The following is a 20,021-nucleotide window of genomic DNA, read 5'->3' as shown; positions in this document are numbered from 1 at the left end:
TGATATGTTTTGAGATGATATGCCACAAAACATTTATCAAAATTATATTAATTCTGAACTCTTATTACTCTGAATATTATTATTACATTGATTGGGGCACTTTTTGCCATTGAGGTGACAGGAAAATGTGTCCCAAATTCAAACTGAATTCACCAACAGAGTGAAAAATAATAACGTCTGCTCAAAGTATAGCATAGTTATTTAAAATAGCTTTATATTCGCGTAGATGTTTATGATTTAAATACCGCAATATAGGGATATATTTCTGTACTGTAATAACAGGACCGATCCAGAAAACTCTATTTCCCAGAATGCAACATTTGTATGACGATCTCCAAACTAAGGAAGTGGCCTTTTTAAAATTATGATGATTTCGTGGCATTAGACGGGTTAATTGTATCTCTTTTTTAATATTTTGATCGCGCATGTGTAATTGAAGCCTTCATTTTTCATCTGTTTAGAACTGTATCGATCAGCTATTAACGTTATCTGACGCAGCCGTTCAGTCAAGATGACATTCACTCTTATCATCTGTAACTAATGAATGAACTGAAAACATATATAGTCTATGCTATAGTAGAAACTCGTGGGTTTAACCTTAGTCACTGTTAGTTTATGGATATTAAATGTACATTAACAAAAATCTCGGAAGAATCGCCGGTAAATTGTGTAATTTACGCTATTTAGAAGGTTGCAGCCAGTCGCTCGCGATAACGCTTCGAATAGGTTACATGTGCTGTTAGAGGACAAGCCAATTCAATATAACAAAACTATACACTGTCTATCGTTATGGATTATATACACACGGCCAGATCAGTGGAAGATCGTCTTTTGAGCTACAGAAAAGACGAGTCCGGATGGAAAACATGCAAGAAAACTGTGAGTATTTAACAGAACTGTCTTCTTGCCATGTTTTGCACTTGCTTGTCTTTAAACAAACGTTTCTATGTTTGTTTGTTTGTTTTTCTAGAATGATGTTGTGGTGTATTGGAGACCCTCTTGTGAATTCGCGGGATATGTGTAAGTATAAAATTGTGAATTACATGATCTTGCATATTTGTCATCGTGACGTCATATGTGCTGACTGCTCGTGTTCTAGTTAGTGGCAACCCTGTTACATATTATATGAGAAATATTATCCACTCGTGACATTGGACATCATTTAATCTAAGAATGAGATCAATACTCATGCTGTCGGGGAATACAAATAATCCCCATGATCTTCAACATTTCTCTGTTGAATATGCATTGCGTTGGTTATTCTCAGATCTCAGGAAGTATTTCACTCTGCAAATATTGAATTTGTATAATCACCCGATTAGTCTTCTATTACAGTCAGTTTTGACTTCTTCGATTTGTAGAAAATGAAACTCTAACTGTCTCCTGAAGAACTGAAAGCTTTGATTGTGTCCTTGAGGATTTTGGTATTTTCTCAAAATTAAATATTTCGAAATGTTTGCCATGATTATGCCATATATGGATGCTGCTTCTATTAGATTTATGTACACGGTTTTAAATGTATTAAAAGCTTTAGTTGTCTTTCATGGTTGTTCATTTACTTTTTCCTAAGCAAGGAAAACATTATAGGTTCACTAGAATTGTATTATATTTTAACTTGCCCCTTTCTCAGAATTGCTGTCATTTCCATCATGTCACAATATCAAAAACAGTGTTTGTGCAGTCTTTAAAAAATTAGGAATTAGTGTACATTTGAATTTAAAATGTTGGTGTATATCATTGCACTATATATAAAGTTTTTCTTTGTATTTGTTTTATTTCCATTTAGATTATAATCTATATATTTTAAGATATCTTTTTCTTAGCATTCACATACTGTCGACGTCATGTGCAAACATCATGACAGCAGTGACATTAACCTTTGTCCAGATAGCATGAGCAGTGATTGTGTTCTTTGGGTTTCTCAGGTATAAAGGGGAGGGGATTGTCAATGGCAGTCCAGAGAAAGTGTGGGACTGCTTGAAACCTGAAATCAACGGACTTCGTGTAAAATGGGATGCTAATATAAAAAAGTTTGTGCTGCTTGAGCAGGTGTCGGCGGTAAGATAAACACAAATACACACCCATATGAAACCAGATCTACAAGTTCAATTTCATGGTCTGACCAGTTCCCCCTCTCAGCTCGCTGTGAGGAACAATAGTTTGTTTCAGTATTCTTATTTGGATTATTAAAGGTGATGCGTGTGCTTTTTATGTTAAAACACTTTCTCATATGGCAGTTTAATGTGTGCAGTTGACTATAAGTAAGATGACTATGACTGATGCCTGCGCTTTTAAAACATCCGTCTACTTGTTCGAGTTTACAAATCAGCTCGAAAGCAACATTGGCTCAACCAATGACATGAGTTTGTCTGAGACAGGAGGTGTGACGGGGATACCGGTTTGAAAATAGTCATTATTTTTACCATTTCATTTGGTGACACTAGTGAAACTCCTCCCCATTAATCACTTTACCTTTGAAGTGTCATGAAACTGCCCTGTTAGCCTGGCTGTTCACACCTCAGTTCTCTAGAAATGGCTGTGGAAAAATGTGGAAAAGTGTGAGTGTAGAGGGGGAACCAAAAAAACACAGACCTGAAACACACTAGAGTGGTGCAGGTATGACGTCACTTTGTAGGCCAACCATCAGTTAGCATCACACTGGTTTCCTCGAGAGAGAAAAAACAATAGGATTTTCCCATAGGCTTTTGGATTATCGCAAGAAACAAGCTCTGTTAAGTTTTTGTTCATCCCGATAATTTTCACAGATGAACACAACTTTTATTCATTTTGAAGCTTAAATGCAGCCGCTAAAGGTAAGCTGTAAACAAACCACAACACAATCCTGCAATGTCACCGTCACTGTCACTAAGCTTCCAACAACTCTTTCAGTTTCATCTCAAAACATATTCCCAGAACGTTTGCGTTAGACTATATAAGAGCACAATTATGAGCATAATGAGGCTGTAAAAGCGAACTGAGCTTAACGTTACCTTTTCGACGTGATGACGTTTAATCTCCTCAACCGCCTCTGTACCTATTCCCATTTAGCCACGTGTTAGCAACTGCCTTTTTCAAGATGCAGAACAGCTTCACAAATTCACGAGTGGGCCAGAGGGGTAATACTGATGTATTTTATGTTGTAGTATAAAAAGTGAGAGTGGCTTGAGCTTGTGTTCACCACAGACATTCTTTCAGCCATTTAACCAAAATGCCATTTAGAAAAACCCATTGACTGCGGGACAATGGAACCGGAAGTTCTAAAATGCTTACTCACCTCTTTTGGCCTACAAAGTGATGTCATACCTGCAGCACTCTATATTGACACATGAATATTAAAATATGTCCACGGAGAGAAAGAGAGAAAATCAGTGTTGAGGGCACCTTAATGCATTTTAAAAATATATGACAACAAACTGCCAAAACTAGGGAGAAACGAGGTAGAATATTTAACAGGTCTATTAATATTTTCATTACATTTAAGAGCACTACAGTCTTTGAACAAACGACATGTGCCAAAAAAAGAATAAAGGCCCAATTACTTTTTTGCCTATTCCTTAAATTTTGATTCTACATGATTGTCTTCTGTGTATCAAGGCAAGTTTATTTATATAGCACATTTCATACCCAATTGCAATTCAAAGCTAGCCTGAGAAGCCAGACCCACATCAAGATGTTTGGTCTGGAAACTCACCATAGACAGGGCTCAATCTGAGGGGCGGGATAAACGGTTGTCTTTAAAACTCCCTCTGCACGTGATAGGATTGCGCTAACACCAACCAGAGCAACGAAGGTGAAATGGAGCTCATTGATAGATTAAACATTCGCTGTATCCGGTCAGCAAAACTCTGAACACATCTTCCCTTTTTAAGAATGACTTCAGTGCCGTTCTTTTCTCAGAGAAAAGCTCAACTCCAAGTCTTCCAGAGTCGCGGTCAAAGCTGATTCGAAAGACCGCCGTTCGCCAGTTTCTGTGTTTACTAGAAGCACGCAAACGCAACTCGGCAGTCATCATTATGGCCCCGCCCACCGACTCTATACACGATGTCATTGGCCCGACAAGAGTTAGGCGAATACAGCTCAGAAGGGTATTGAGAGTTGCTAGACGACACTCACGGGCAGATTAAATTTGCTGCCGCTAGGGTGCGTCTAGATTTCTAGGCAAATTCAAAGCGCTTTCATACCATGTGTAAGAATTAAAAATAAAAACAAGGAGGATTTAAAATAGTTGTAAAGATAATTAAAAAAATTAAATGGTGAGAAGGGAAGAGGATTTCACTGATTCTCTAAATGCAGGTACCCTTATCTGAGATGGAGCAGGTTCGCAATGTCTCCTGGGCCTTCAAGTCTGTCCAAGATGGGCTCCTGTATGGGTGTGTGCTCATATCAGAATAATCCATCACATTCATGATCAGACGTACGGCTATAGCGGTGTCCTTATTTGCACATATTTTCATTAGAAGACATGATTAAATATGTGCACATTTACGGTGTTGGTCCATGTTTAGAGCATTAGAGTGTATGTAATGTCCATAACTCTTGCTCTGGTCTGCAGTGAGAGTTGTTAAAGTCGCGTTCCATACAGAAACCGCTCTCATGCACGAGTGTTGTTTGAATTTACGGCTGTAATGCGATCTCATGCGTAATACAGCGCAGTGATTTGGTTAAAAAAGTGAATTCACATATCTGTTCACATCTCATAAAATTAGTTTTGGTTCATGAGTCATGACCCTTTAATAATTCTCATTTCAAATATCCATAGAGATGTTTTTGATGCACATGGCATTGCATAGCCTGACGTGGTCATACTCAATTCTAGTCAGAATATGAGTCTGAAACTGCTCCATTGGGCTGTGATTATGAGGCGTGTTTCAACCGAACCAGGAAAGACATCAATTGGATAGACCTAAACTGCACTGTGTTTCCAAGTCCGCATTTTTATCCCCGCCGAGTGTTTTCTATGTCCGCGGGTTGAAGCGACTATTATGTGATATATAGACCCATGAGTGCGAATTTTAGCAGGCAACCTTGCCAAAATAACACACAATTTACACTATAAATTCCATTTTTCCCCCGTAGAACCCACCGAGAAGCTATTGTTTAGGGCTAGTATTGGCGCGTTTTGTTGTAAAAACTTGGCAACCCTGTCTGCACGCGCGCTGAAATCAGGCTGGAATACATGATCTTTGCCAGTGTTGTAAAAAAATAAAATAATTGAATGATACACAGAGTACTTACCCAACATGATCATCATTTCTGAGAGAAATTTTGAAGGTGAATGCATATACAAACAAGCTCTCTGTTTAAGATTTGAACAAATATAATCCAAGCCCCTTTGATGACGTGCATGATTACGTTACTGTTGATCATCTGTCCGTCATCGTCTAAAGCCCGCCCTGATGATTTCATTGGTCCGAACGGTTTCTGTTCGGGGATAATTACTCCTCTATGGAGCAAGGCCAGACCGAACTCCCCGACCTAAAAATGTTGTGGGCGGGGCTAAGTTCGGCTGGCATCCAGGCTAGGCATTGCAATGATTTAGAGCACAATGTGGTGATACAGCGGCAGATTTATACCTTTCTTAATCTTTTCTTTTTCATCCCCTAGGATGTTTTGATCTGCCGAACCGTCACACCTTCGGCTGCTATGGGCATTATATCACCTCGAGATTTTGTTGATGTCATTTCCGTTAAACGCTATGAGGATGGCACAGTGTCATCAAACGGTATGCAGCCTCTAATTGGATTTGAATCTGACACTATTCTCAAACTGAATTTCAGAAACTTGTTGTGAATAGCATTTTCCAATTACATAAGACTTGCTGTTATTAATAATCACATTTTCATTGATTTATAGCCACCAATGTAAGCCATCCAAACTGTCCTCCTCAACCCGGCTATGTCAGAGGCTTCAACCACCCGTGTGGCTGTTTCTGTGTTCCAGTTCCTGGGTAAGTTTCTCAGAAACTTAAGCATACCGTTCAGTGAAAGTGCCTTGGGTTGATGTAATTCAGATGTAAGACAGCAGATGGTGACAAAATCTTTCTCCGCTACTGAAAAACTTGAAATGTGATTAAGTATACCTTTTTTTCTCTGTAGGGAACCAGGCAAAACGCAGCTGTTCAGCTTTTTCCAGACTGATCTCGGAGGTTTACTTCCTCGTTCCGTTGTCGATTCATTTTTCCCCACCAGTATGGTGGAGTTTTACAGCAACCTGACCAAAGCCGTAAAATCGATGAAATAGCACCAGACACTTTCTAGAAAATCACCCCCTTTAATCTTAAATGTGAATATTTTGATAATTTGACACACCTTGCATTCAATCAAGCTTTAGGTGGAAAGTGAAATGACCTTATTCCTGATTCTTCCAATAGCTCCAGTACAATGTCCACACACACTTGAACAGACCGTTTTATAGGCACAGAGAACTGGAACCTTTTGTTTACCATGTTTTTTCTTTCATTCTGAAAACTAGTGATTTCAAATAAGGAATTATTGCACAAAAAATAGACATTTACACATGCATTTGGCAGATGCTTTTATCCAAAGTGACACTCAAATGACATTTCCTCAGTCGGTTTGGTTTATGGGAATGGAACCCGTCTATGTTGGTGTTGCTAGCACCATGCTCTGCCAGTCCAGTTTGCCATAATTCAGAGGTGTGATCCTATAATGTAGCATGATTTCATAAATGGTAAACTTTTCATACCTTACGGCTCCATTATAAAACCCAGTGAGCTGCCTTTGCTTTCTACTAAGTTACTGATTTGTGTGTGTCATACAAATAGTGCTACATGAAACAAAAGGGAGACTCCACAGATGGATTTCAATAGAGCTTGGCATTAACATGTAACATGCGACGCTGCTTTAGACTGAGGTATCTTAGAAGGCAACACACTGCTGTCAGGAGCTCACTTTTGATGTCTGGTCTAAATAGGCAGTTCACTAGTTTTTGGAACAAAGCCTTATTTTAATAAGCTGTTTTTAGAATTTCAGTCAAATATTTGATGTCAGTTATCCGAGTTTAAAGATTACATTTTCATTTGAGTAACTGAGCTCTCGATAGATGCTCGAGTTTGACATTTCTGAAACCTAGTACTTCTGTATTTGAACAGTGATATTATAGTGCATACATGTTTAAGCAAAGCAATGTTTACTGACAGACGAGTATCTTTTGAAATACTTGAAGAACTGCATTTGCTGCTGCTCTCGGTTAACATAACTGAGATTGTGTACTGTATGTTTGAGATGGACAAAAGGCCAGAACAATCTTGACAGGATTATGATATGATGATAAAAGAGCAACGCGATGGCTCAAGGTTTAGCTGGTTAGCATGACCCCATTAGCCCCCGCTGGTGATTCTGTAAGCAGTATAAAGCTGCTTTTTTTCATCGATGACCATTTCAAAGGATACTTGTTCTGTGCCAGCCAGCCGAGAAACTGCCATTAAGACAATTGGGATTGCTAGTGGACGAATGGAAAGCTTTCTGCAGTTATTTCTCTTTGAGAGGAACAAATAACACATGTGGAACAGGGTTGTGTGGAATCAGAGTAATTAAGAATGAATGCAATTCCAGTCGATTTCCTGAAGTTGAATTGAGGTAGAGAACAGGATGCAGAGTCCTAATTCGAATTTGAATCAATGGAAGTAGAAAATTAGACAGTTACCTGAATAAAATGTAATAAGTATTTAAATGAACTGTAATAACAATATTAATTTACTGTACAAATTAGACCTTGGTGGAATGGTTTAATTTCCCAGAATGCACTCATTTTCCCCAATGTCTACATTTTGTTGTTGTTAGACTAATGAATTATTTTGTCGTTTGACTGTTCAATGTTTTTGAATGCCAATTACTTCTGATCACGCTGATTCAAAATCACCTCCAGTTTTAAATCTGGGGTGGTGTCGCTGATTCAGTTCAAATTCTCACTCAAAAATCGAAATGGAATTATTCTTAAATTCAGAATTTTGCCCAAGCCTTTTAAAACATTCCAAAAAAAGCATAATCTCCCCCCACCTCCATAGCTGTAGAAGAAACAAATCCAGTTTTGACTTCGCATTTCTGCTCGTAATCTGTCTTTATCACACATGGACAAAGGGACTGTTTAATGTATGTCACAGATATGACTGACCTCAGAACAGAGTGTATTGTATGTCTTGTTTGTTGACCGTTATATTTAATTACCGTTTGCCCGTTTTGTGTCCAGCTGCACGATTGTCCATCTTTACATACGTCTTAGCCAATCGGTACTTTGTGTTTTTATGCCTGTATGCCGTCAGTGAAATGACTGTGAACGCATGCTCATGGCCTGAAGATTTCTTCTTTTTTTATGCTGTAAATGAGCAATATGCTCTAGTGCATTTAGGGTTATTTTGGGGTTCTAGATTTTACATCCGTTTTGCAAGGAGTGTGTGTTTGCTTGCCTTCAGTAGTATTGTGCAAAGTTCTCTATATAGTTTAATAAAATACAGATTCACATTGCATTAGGAATCAGTGTGTACCGTTTGTCAATTCGCTCCACTGTCAAGCGAGGGTTTTTGATTATTTCATATTTTTCATATTTTCATGTTGTTCGACAAACCATTTTACCTCTGTGTAAACTGACATATTTTGATTGGTGGTAATTAAATTTATCCATCTGGTATTGATTAGAATGTGAAAAGTGGGCGGTACGAACCAGAATGCGGGCAGATGATTATCATTTTACAGGCGGGGCAAGTTACCATTTTGTCAAGAGATTTTTTTTTTTTTTTTGTCAGTTCAGTTTAGGGTCCAATTCTCACTATTGACTAACTATTAACTACAACTTTTGCCTCAATAACCTCCTAATTACTGCTTATTAATAGTAAGTATGGTAGTTTAGATATTGGGCAGGATTAAGGGATGTAGAATATGGTCATGCAGAATAAGGCATTAATATGTGCTTTATAAGTACTAATAAACAGCTAATATCCTAGTAATATGCACCCTAATAAGCAACTAGTTAATGGTGAGAACTGGACCCTAAACTAAAGTTTTTTTCTTCTTCTTCTTTTTAATAACATGCAGTGTTTAATAACATTACATTATAAGAAATTGGGTCAGTTGCCATTTGATGTTGATTTCAAACCTGTTTTTGCTCCGTGCTGTTGCACTATGGGACATCTGTGTACTGTTTGTTTATACCCAAAAAGAAGCAAAAGCAAAATAAATTGCACTTTGTCAAGCTCATTGTCTGATTCTCCTTTAAGACTCTGCTTTCAGATATTAAAAATGATTGATGACCTCATTTATCGTTTGTATCATACTTTTATTTGGACATTACAAACCTTAGCAAGTAATTACATTTAAAACATCTTTTTTTTCTGACACCATTTCAATATATTAAGGCTTTTCTTTTCAAGGGAAATGACTAACAAGACCACAAGACTAGAGGTGTTCAGCACACTGGTTATTTCTTAACTGTCGAAGGTGAAATCTGTTAGAAGATTAGATTTGTATTTCTGCATTTGATGAAAAACTAGAGCGCTGCATTATTCACTGCAGCTTTTGACAAAGCAAACCATTTTACTTATAATTTTAATTCTACTTATTTGTTACTTGATTTGTTTTTCAAACTCTATGACACGTTCTTTACATTCGACTTTAATGAAATGGTGTAGAAATATACAATATCTGAAAGTATTTATTTACAGGCTTGTGCAAATCGTTGCTTCAAAACAGGCAGACTTGACAAGAATCATATAATCTTTTTTATGAATCCCTGATGGTGACAGTAAAACACTACAACTCCAGCACAGCGGCATGCTAAAAAACAAGCTTTCCTGATCATGTAGAACCACATCATGCACATCATACAAGATATGAAAGTCGTACAACTGTCAAAATGCACCTGGAAATATCGTGGAATTTTAAAAAAGTGAATTCCAGGGCCTGTATTCATAAAGATTCTAATATTCCTCTCAGAAAACTCCTAATTTAGCTTGAAAGGTTTTATGTAGGAGTCTTAGCTTAAGAGCTATTCAGGACCGATCTGAGCAAGCAACTCTGTGCAAGGAAAATACAAAAACTTGTATCTTAGTGAAGAGGCTGAGCTGACCACATTGCTACGTATGACAGTCTTTTGAAGACTGTGATTGGTTGGTTGTCCAAAAAGGGGGGAAAAGAAGCGCTTTTAAGTTATAGGGTCTATTCTAAGCTTTACTTTGAAATTGCAAGTGCAAATTGTCCTATTATACCGTTCTCTCTCACACACACATTTTTTATATATAATATGTGTGTGTGTATATAGATCATTTTATTATTTACCATGCTGTTAATTTCCTATAAGGTATTTGATTGGCTTAGAAGGTGGTTTGAAAGTTGGGTTTATTGCAGGGAGAGAATTTCAATTTAGGTGGGAATGTCCAGTGGAAAGGAAATGAGGTTCAGAAAGTGCTGTAATTGTTTGTGATCACTCTGCTTACAGAAGGTTGTGACAGACCCAAATCATCACTGCTACATGCCAAATATCGTAATGTAGCGATTGCCTTCATTTCTGACGTTATGGCATTTCCTGCGCTGTGTCGGAGATGTTAGCGAGTCTATAAGTAGATCTGTCACAAACATGATCCCTGCATGATCTAATCTATAGTGTCTTATTAACTCAATGTCATTCTTCTCCCTCTTCGTCTTTCTGCCATTTTCTCCGCTGGTAAAGAAACTCTTAAAAGTCCTCGTCCGTGCTCCTAACACATTTGACCTTAAGACCTCTTTTAATGGTTAAGATGCTTTCTGAATTACATTTTTCTTTACTAGGGTTTTTTAGTTAATTTTAAAGGTGTCATAAACTGACTTAAAAAAAAATGTATACTGTTGTCTGAGGTCAACTAATGATGTAATAAGTAATAGGCTATTTTCTACACTGGTTTTGAGGCTCTCTCCTTTTTATGGGCGTGCCGCACTGGAGATTTGGAAGTAAACGCCCACGGCTAGGATTGGATAAGATTTGCATATTTAATGAGCTTCAGCTCCTGTCATATCTATGCCCCTGTCAGTTCAGTCGGTGGGCGAGGTTACTGGATCAGACGTGCTGTATAGGCGTGTTTAGTAAGTGCTATGACGTAATAAAGTTCACGGTCGTTTTCTGGGCCTGGTGTCTATAAAAGCTTTTCTCTGTCTAAAATGTTTTCAGCACTGAAACTTACAGGATAATCTTATATTATCATAACCTTTTATAAAGCACTTTTACGTTTACTTGGTCGATTCTCACGGTTCGGGCATCCAGGAAATGCACACTTTAGCCGCCTCATTTCTCAAGCCTTTCTCAGCCATCAGCTTTCAACTAAAATATCTTCTTTTGTGTTCCGAAGTTGAGGTCTAACGGGTGTCCAATGACATGAGGGTGAGTAATTAATGAGATCATTTTCATTTTTGAGTGAACTAACTCTAAGATTCTTTATGAATACGGGCCCAGGCCTGCAAAAACCCATAAAAGTGGGGAGGGTAAAAAAAAAATCATGTTAATGTTTATAGTGACTTTACATCTAAAATACTTAATTGGTCAGAAATTTCTCTTTCAGATTGTAGTCTCTGATACAATAAATGGAATGGGGGGAAAAAATCATGACAATTCATTGGTTTAAAAAAATAGGAAACCTGCTTTTAAGAAATTCAGAGTCATTTTTAGCAATTGTAGGCATTTCCTCAATGCTTGGAATGGTGTTTTGCATAATTCAGAGTGTGATATGTGTTTTTTTTTTCTTCTGGGTTTTTATAAGTGCTTTTGAATGGGTTTAGCTCTACTCGCATCTTTTTCTCTTAATGACGAGAGTAAACGGCCCATCGTTAAGACCTTTGATGAGGTTCCAGGCCTCAAAGCGTGTGAGACCCAGCAGAGACGAGTCCTGTATCTGCAGTACTTCATCACCTGACTTCAGCCCCTTTTGCTCAGCGTCACTTCCTGCCGGAGAAAATACAGTATATATTGTATGTGACTTGTTATATGCTGTTTATTTTGCTTTCACCGTTTAATAGATTTTATCATGTTTACATCCATTTCATGATTCAGCATATAAAATATGAAAAGATTCTGCTGATTTGTAATGCATCATGAATGAAAGATATCAGTGTGGGTTCAGTCATAGACTCACCTGTAAATATTCTGTTGACAGTTAGTGGTCTGTCTCCATTAATGGAGCCTTTTCCTCCCTCAAAACTAAATCCAACTCCACCCGCGTTCTTCTCCAGCTCGAATGTTTCAACTTCACCTCCATCGTCCCCTAAGAGATGTTTTTTTTTAACCAGAATGTGCACATTTTAGCATTATTATGTTAGTCTTAAACTTCATTTAGAAAATTAATCTAAATGGTTAAGTAGCAAAAAGTAACAGAACATTAGATGCATCATGAAACTCACTGAAATGTGATTTAATTATCATTATATTACGTTACTGTCTAAATCCATAATGAAGTCTCATCAGGCAACACAAGAAATTTGGAAGCATATTGAAAAAATAATTCCATCCAAGTTATCTAAAAGTCTAAAAATGTATCTAAAATTTCTGCCAAAGTTGTGCAAGATCATCTGACGTGTTTGGACAGAATTAGTAACATAAATGCATCGCCTTGGGGAAAACTAGACCAGTTCAAATAGAGTTTTTATATGACTTGTCTCTTTTTTTATTGCACATGATGTAGCTCTTGTAACCTATTTCTCTATCCCCTTTATGTCTTATTAAATGGATAGTTTACTAAAAAAAGGAAAATTCTGTCATCATTTACTCACCTTCAAGTTGTTCCAAAACCTTTATAAATGTCTTTCATCTGCTGAACACAAAAGAAGATATTTTAAAGAATGTCAGTATCCAAACACTTGATGGGCCACTGATTTTTCCACACTATGGAAGTCCATCAACTGTTTGGATACTGACATTCTTCAAAATATCTTCTTTTGTGTTCAGCAAAAGAAATGCATACAGGTTTTGGAACAACTTGAGAGTGAGTAAATGATTACATAATTTTTTTTTTGGGTGAACTGTCCCTTTAAGTGTTGACAAAGTGTCACTTATAGGGGTGTCCAGAGTGACATCTGACGGGCCACCCTGGGTGCCACCCCAAAATTTAGATCGCTACTTTCTTTTCACCTTCTGTTGAAAAAAAGCATTCATTTTGACATGTTGCAGTGCGGCAATTTGCTTACGTATTAACGCTGAATATTAACAGAATATTAACATTCATTTCCCAACAGATGATTAATAATGAAGGGGGGTTGCACGTAAGCACAAAATTGAATTGTTCAAAATCCTGTGGCGCCATTCATTTTTTTTCATTAAACAACAATTTTTCTCAAAACGTTTTTAATATATAATAACTTCACCCTAGGCTGGAATGATGAGTGTGTATAGGCATTTTTTCAGTATTTTTCTTACTGTGCTGTCTGTGCCTTTGGAAATATATAATATAGATTGCCCTTACTGTTTCTGGTAAGCAGTTTTTACAGCAAAACCCATCAATGGCACTTTTTTTTGTGTGATGTGAACTTGTTTGCCTGTATGGTGATTAGATTCACTGCTTTGCATTGCCTCGTTGAACATGAGAACACGATGCGTCTGGTTTACGGACACAAATGGCACAAATAGCAAGTATCATAGCCAGTAAGCACAGTTGGCTATAGAATAGGCTATTGGATTCAATACTGTGCATTTGGTCTTAAAGTGACCACAGCCTATAGCCTACCTCCTGCTGTCTGTCACTAAAGTTAATCAATATGGAGAGAAAACAGTATCAAAACCTTCCACAAATGTACATGAGAGATCCACATTCGCGTGTACCAATTCACAAATGCACGCGAGAGATCCACATGCGCACGCACCAATTCACAAATGCACGCGAGAGATCCACACACACAAAGCAATCCACAAATGCACGCGAGAGATCCACACACACAAAGCAATCCACAAATGCACGCGAGAGATCCACACACAAAGCAATCCACAAATGCACGCGAGAGATCCACACACACAAAGCAATCCACAAATGCACGCGAGAGATCCACACACACAAAGCAATCCACAAATGCACGCGAGAGATCCACACACACATTTAATTATGTGTAAATTACACACCTGTAATTTAATGCACAGTAAATCACAAGTCTTTTGCATTGGTGTTCTTCTTAGAATGCCCCTGAATATGCACTTTTGTACCTGTGGAATGTTTTGAGACTGTCGTTCCGTGGCCTTGATTCACAAATGCACAGAAGCCTATCCGTATCTGTCCCAAAGATGCGATACAGTGTTATTCCTCCAGAGGGCGCTTACTGGCCTTCGAACTGAATCTTCCAAAGGGCTAAATTCATTTTGTTTTCTGACTTGGTGAGACAACTGAAGTCTAAACATTTTTCACTAAATATCTTATACATAAATACAAATATAGAAAACAAACCTTTTTTTATTCTTCAACATGAGATCAGAAAATATATAGCCTATTAAAAAAAAACATTCGGATAACAGGAAAGCTTTTAAGTCTTTAAAATGATTTCTGTAACTGTTGGTCATTACTAGGCTAAGTACTATCGCAAGTGCTGTGCCAAGTGTGAGACTGAACAGGGCAGGCACGTGCAGAGGGGGGAGCTTTGGGTGCTCGAGCCCTAGCCCTTTTTCAAAATAAATCAAAAGTGCCCCTCTCAGACAAATATCAATGATAATATTTTTGGTCAATAAAACAAAATAAATTTGACTTATAATAACATGACAATGTGTACAATATTAACGAATGGCTCAAAAGTCGGAAAATGTCTGTTTATTTTTTCTTATCAGTCGGTCCAAGTGTTGCCATAGCGCGTTGCTATGGGTTGCATGCGATTTACTGGCTGATTTTCCACAGCTAAAACGCTTAACGTGAAAAACGCTTAACGTGGCTTAATGCACTAAGACTGTTAAAAACACACCAAACTCAGGAAATATCATAGCCCAGAATATGAATGCAAGGCGTTTTATTACACGTTAAACGTTTTTCTCCCATAGAAAACCATTATAAGAAAATGCTTAACGTGGCTTAATGCACTAAGACAGTGTTAAAAACACACCAAACACCAAAAGGAAATATCATATTAATACTGTCTTAGTGCATTAAGCCACGTAAGCGTTTCCATGCGTTCATATTCTGGCGTTTCCATGCGTTCATATTCTAATACAGAAATCATTTTAAAGACTTAAAAGCTTTCCTGTTATCCGAATGTTTTTTTTTAATAGGCTATATATTTTCTGATCTCATGTTGAAGAATAAAAAAAGGTTTGTTTTCTATATTTGTATTTATGTATAAGATATTTAGTGAAAAATGTTTAGACTTCAGTTGTCTCACCAAGTCAGAAAACAAAATGAATTTAGCCCTTTGGAAGATTCAGTTCGAAGGCCAGTAAGCGCCCTCTGGAGGAATAACACTGTATCGCATCTTTGGGACAGATACGGATAGGCTTCTGTGCATTTGTGAATCAAGGCCACGGAACGACAGTCTCAAAACATTCCACAGGTACAAAAGTGCATATTCAGGGGCATTCTAAGAAGAACACCAATGCAAAAGACTTGTGATTTACTGTGCATTAAATTACAGGTGTGTAATTTACACATAATTAAATGTGTGTGTGGATCTCTCGTGTGCATTTGTGGATTGGTGCGCGCGCATGTGGATCTCTCGCGTGCATTTGTGGATTGCTTTGTGTGTGTGGATCTCTCGCGTGCATTTGTGAATTGGTGCGTGCGCATGTGGATCTCTCGCGTGCATTTGTGGATTGCTTTGTGTGTGTGGATCTCTCGCGTGCATTTGTGAATTGGTGCGTGCGCATGTGGATCTCTCGCGTGCATTTGTGGATTGCTTTGTGTGTGTGGATCTCTCGCGTGCATTTGTGAATTGGTGCGTGCGCATGTGGATCTCTCGCGTGCATTTGTGGATTGCTTTGTGTGTGTGGATCTCTCGCGTGCATTTGTGAATTGGTGCGTGCGCATGTGGATCTCTCGCGTGCATTTGTGGATTGCTTTGTGTGTGTGGATCTCTCGCGTGCATTTGTGGATTCCTTGTGTGTGTGGATCTCGCGTGCATTTGTGGATTGCTTTGTGTGTGTGGATCTCTCGCGTGCATTTGTGAAATGGTACACGCGAATGTGGATCTCTCACGTACATTTGTGGAAGGTTTAGATACTGTTTTCTCTCCATAAATCAAAGAACAGAAATCACCCACTGATCTTGACTTTTAACATGAATTAACCTATTTTTAATTTATCCAGTGAAGATTATGCAATGTTATTTTAGGTTTGATTATTCGGTTTCTGTACCTGAATTACTGTTAGACCTGAAACCGTTCACTTGTATTCAGTAATGTTTTAAATTTATATTATTAGGCTCCTATTAGTGATTTTGCTGTTAAATATCAGTTGGAATCGAGAATTGTGAAATTTTACTGGTATCTACAACTTTGGGTTCTTATTTATTAGAATACAATGTTACGTCGGCCAAAACAATGAAAACAAATAAGTATTACACATGACATTCTTTCACTGTCTATGGACCCTCAAAAGTAGCCTCGGCCGGCCCATGTATAAAAGTCCAGTCTTGCCACTGCTGTCAGTAATGTTGGCCCACCTGTGACGCTGCTTTCTGCCCCACTGCTGCTAGATTCATTAGCGTTAGCGCCTCCCTTCCCTTCTGCGTCTGTGTTTTTGGACACCACCACCACAGCCTGCTTCATGGTGCGGGCTTGCCTGAGTATCGCCGTGGCATCGCTGTGAGTGACATTTTTTAGCGTTTGACCGTTAATGGACAACACCTCATCTCCTCTTTCAATGGTGCCCTCCTGAGCAGCCAGGCCACTGGGAAACACCCTGTGAACCTGAAGGTACATATACAGTGAATACAATTAATATATAAAATACAGTAAAATAATATTTGTCTAGCATTAACTGAATTCAGTTAGTATTTACAGCTAAAGTGGAACCAGTGGAAGTTTGTAACCTTATCCTATGGAAGCTTGTTTCCACCACGGAATAAAAAAATAAAAGAGGTAATTGCGAGTTTTTATCTCATAATTCTGACTTTATTATTTCTTGAGTTTACATCTTGTAATTCTGAGATATATTGTGAGATATAAACTAGCATGTGTAAATAATTTTTTTCTCAGAATTGCGTAATTACTAGAATTTTTTTTTTTAAATTACTAGAAATTTTTCACAATTACCTTTTTTTAATTTTATTCTGTGACAGAATCAAGCTTTATAGTATCCTATAAGATACACCATTGTTCAAAAGTTTGAAGTCAGTAACATTTTTTTTCATGTCAAGTATATTTTGCAAAGGCTGGTAACCACTAACCACTTTTTTGTATTTGTTTTTCGTTACAACCTTGCTGAGAAAAGTATTAATTTCTTAACTTTTAAATGATATGGAACTTAATGTTCCTCTATTGAATCCACTTTTGATAAAAGCGTCTGCTAAATACGTTAATGTAATGTACAGTGGTTTTCTTAAAGAAATAGTTTAATTTTGTCATCATTCACTGTATTGCCATTTTGACAGTATTTATTTTTTAACTTGTATCTACATGTACATGAACAGTGATGCCAGTAACGCGTTACTCTAATCTGACTACTTTTTTTCCAGTAACGAGTATCTAACGCGTTACTATTTCCAAACCAGTAATCAGATTAAAGTAACTTATCCAAGTCACTGTGAGTTACTATTTTAGTCATTTTCCTTAGTAAAAAATTAAAACATTTATTTATTTATTATTTTTTTATTTGGATTTTTTCAGGTAATATTTTTTAATTTCTATTTAAAATGTCAGGAGATACATTGTTGACGTTACTGTTAAAAATGCACTTCCAATAAAGTGAGTGTTGGCAAAAACGGTTGTCATTTCTATGCTGAGGCTGCAGGGGTGTTGTCGGCAACTGCTGAATGTAACTAATAAAGTAACTTGTAATCTTACTTAGTTACTTTTAAAATCAAGTAATCTGTAAAGTAACTAAGTTACTTTTTAAAGGAGTAATCAGTAATCAGATTACTTTTTCAAACCAACTGTGACAATACTGTACATGAATGTTAGAAATCAGAATGTCTACGTTTTTGAAAAAAAGGGGAAGAAGATATTCAAGATTAAAAAAGGCCTCAGATGTAGTCTTTTGTGAGCTTCTAAAGACATGTGATACATTTTGGTCTGTTCCTCACACAAAGACAAGTTGTTTGTACACAAATAATAGTCCTTTTTGGTGAAAATAGCAAATTAAATGTGTAAAATATGAAAACTTGAAATTTAAATGATAATTATCAATGTGAAACCTGCCACAAATGTGCCATTTTTAATTAAGCCGAAGCATGAATGAGATTTGTAAGATTTGAAGCTTGGACAATTTTGGACATTCTGCCAAGGTCCTTTTTTGTGTTTCAGGGAAACAAGAAATGAATACAGAGTCAGAATGACATTTAAGAGGCTGTGTCTCCTGTTGAAAGGTGAAGTAGATGAGCTGTGGTGTGTGGTTTATGGAGATTTGGAGACGTCACTCACTGTAGTTGCTTTGTTCTCCAGATCAATACCACCAGCAATGCTGAAACCCAAGCCAGCTCCTTCTTCTTTATGTAGAATCACAACCTGGATGCCTTCCAGTTGCTAATGGACATTAAGAAATCAAAATCAGCCTTGTTTATGGAGTATTTTGTGGTTCAAAAACCCTTTATACCTGTAGCTGTATTTTTAGTACTGTGCATTTAGCTTAGCAGTTTTTCTAGAACATGCCGGAAAACAATCTGCATTTGAAAACACGGGTTTATCACTTTGTAAAGAACAGCTGCTTCATTGATGATTTGCAGGTGGGCAGGATCATGTTCCCACTCTATTACATCATGCAGTTTTAAGAGAGAGGTTGAGATATAAACTTGCCTTGCCTATATAGCCTCATGTTCCTCATTTTGAATAGCACACAATAATCTCATAAATAATTTTGATAAAATCTGGCACAGTCTCAAAAGATGACATTGTCTAAATATGATTCATATGGCTGCTTATATAAATTTGTGTCATCAAATACAAAGTCTAATTGTAAGGTACACCTACTGAATTTGTCTTGGGATGTGAGCCAAATATCCCAAATTGCATTCAAATTTGTGTACTGATGAAGTCAACCTCATCGCTGTTCAACATCCCTGACGACACTTCTTTCACAGCCTTACGGGATAGTAATGTGTCTTTTGGATACACACTTTCTAATCTCCACGGTAGTGGCGTGCACAAGGGTGGGCTTGAGCCCCTGCCCCTTTGAAAATGAAAGTGAAAGTGCCCTTTTCGATCGCAACACATTGCCCCTGCGAACGCAATTCTATCCCGCGATCCCTCTCCCCCCGGAACGCGATTTCTACCGAGGGGACCCCCGCGGAGGTCACTGCACGCTACTGCTCCACGGAAGTATCCGGGAATCCATGTATTTTTATTAACCTACTGTTTAAAAAAAATAAAATGCATATTCAAACATACTACTCATTTACCATACTTCTTTTTGCAGTCCTGCTGTTACACTTTTATTTAGGTGGAATATTTGATTCCATTAGTGTTTTGAGCTTATCAACATCATAAAAATTACATTAGAGGAATAAAAGGTCATATGCTAACTGTTAGCTTTAACATATAAAAAAAATACATAGTTCACCCAAAAATGAAAAGTTGTTCCTAACCTGTATTCATTTTTTCCTTCTGCTGAACACAAAGGAATATATTTGGAAGAATATTTGTAACCAAGCAGATCTCGGCAGCCATTGCCTGTATTTTTCCCCCACTATAGAAGTCAATGGCTGCCGAGATCTGCTTGGTTACAAATATTCTCCCTAATATTCTCCTTTGTGTTCAGCAGAACAAAAACTGCATTTGGAACAACTTGAGCGTGACTAAATGATGACAGACTTTTCATTTTGGGGTGAACTATCCCTTTAAGGGACTGGAAGGTCATATGCTAATTGTTAGCTTTAAACTATCCGGTGACATGACATGTTAAACTGTCTAAAAAATTATTTTTCAAATAAC

At 37.5% G+C, this 20,021-nt stretch overlaps 2 protein-coding genes across 4 annotated transcripts in view; one reads left to right on the top strand and one right to left on the bottom strand.

Moving 5' to 3' along the window:
• Positions 1 to 301: 301 nt before the first annotated feature.
• Positions 302 to 9,207, top strand: stard5 (StAR related lipid transfer domain containing 5). Its single transcript, XM_067445050.1, has 6 exons — positions 302 to 879; positions 971 to 1,020; positions 1,926 to 2,058; positions 5,605 to 5,722; positions 5,854 to 5,947; positions 6,096 to 9,207. The coding sequence occupies exons 1-6, from the start codon at positions 790 to 792 to the stop codon at positions 6,238 to 6,240; spliced, it is 630 nt and encodes a 209-aa protein (XP_067301151.1). The 5' UTR covers positions 302 to 789; the 3' UTR covers positions 6,241 to 9,207.
• Positions 9,208 to 9,270: 63 nt separating this feature from the next.
• Positions 9,271 to 20,021, bottom strand: part of il16 (interleukin 16) — a 47,462-nt gene continuing 36,711 nt past the window's right edge. For all 3 annotated transcript variants that reach the window (XM_067445007.1, XM_067445017.1, XM_067445014.1), the window contains 4 exons: positions 18,516 to 18,617; positions 16,598 to 16,844; positions 12,113 to 12,241; positions 9,271 to 11,922 (listed from right to left, as the gene is read on the bottom strand). In XM_067445007.1, coding sequence (XP_067301108.1) covers positions 11,762 to 11,922; positions 12,113 to 12,241; positions 16,598 to 16,844; positions 18,516 to 18,617 — 639 coding nt within the window. In that variant the 3' untranslated portion in view covers positions 9,271 to 11,761. The remainder of the gene's footprint in view (positions 11,923 to 12,112; positions 12,242 to 16,597; positions 16,845 to 18,515; positions 18,618 to 20,021) is intronic.

The sequence above is a fragment of the Pseudorasbora parva genome, chromosome 1 (assembly GCF_024679245.1).
Source record: "Pseudorasbora parva isolate DD20220531a chromosome 1, ASM2467924v1, whole genome shotgun sequence".
NCBI lineage: Eukaryota > Metazoa > Chordata > Actinopteri > Cypriniformes > Gobionidae > Pseudorasbora > Pseudorasbora parva.
The sequence above is the reverse complement of the archived record's forward strand: the minus strand, read 5'-3'. Positions and strand labels throughout refer to the sequence as shown.

Excerpts from the sequence above, each read along its gene's own strand:
- stard5 (XM_067445050.1), top strand. The coding sequence starts at position 790 with ATGGATTATATACACACGGCCAGATCAGTGGAAGATCGTCTTTTGAGC. Across the intron at positions 880-970 it reads GGAAAACATGCAAGAAAACT|AATGATGTTGTGGTGTATTG; the intron begins GTGAGTATTTAA and ends TTGTTTTTCTAG. Across the intron at positions 2,059-5,604 it reads TGCTTGAGCAGGTGTCGGCG|GATGTTTTGATCTGCCGAAC; the intron begins GTAAGATAAACA and ends TTCATCCCCTAG.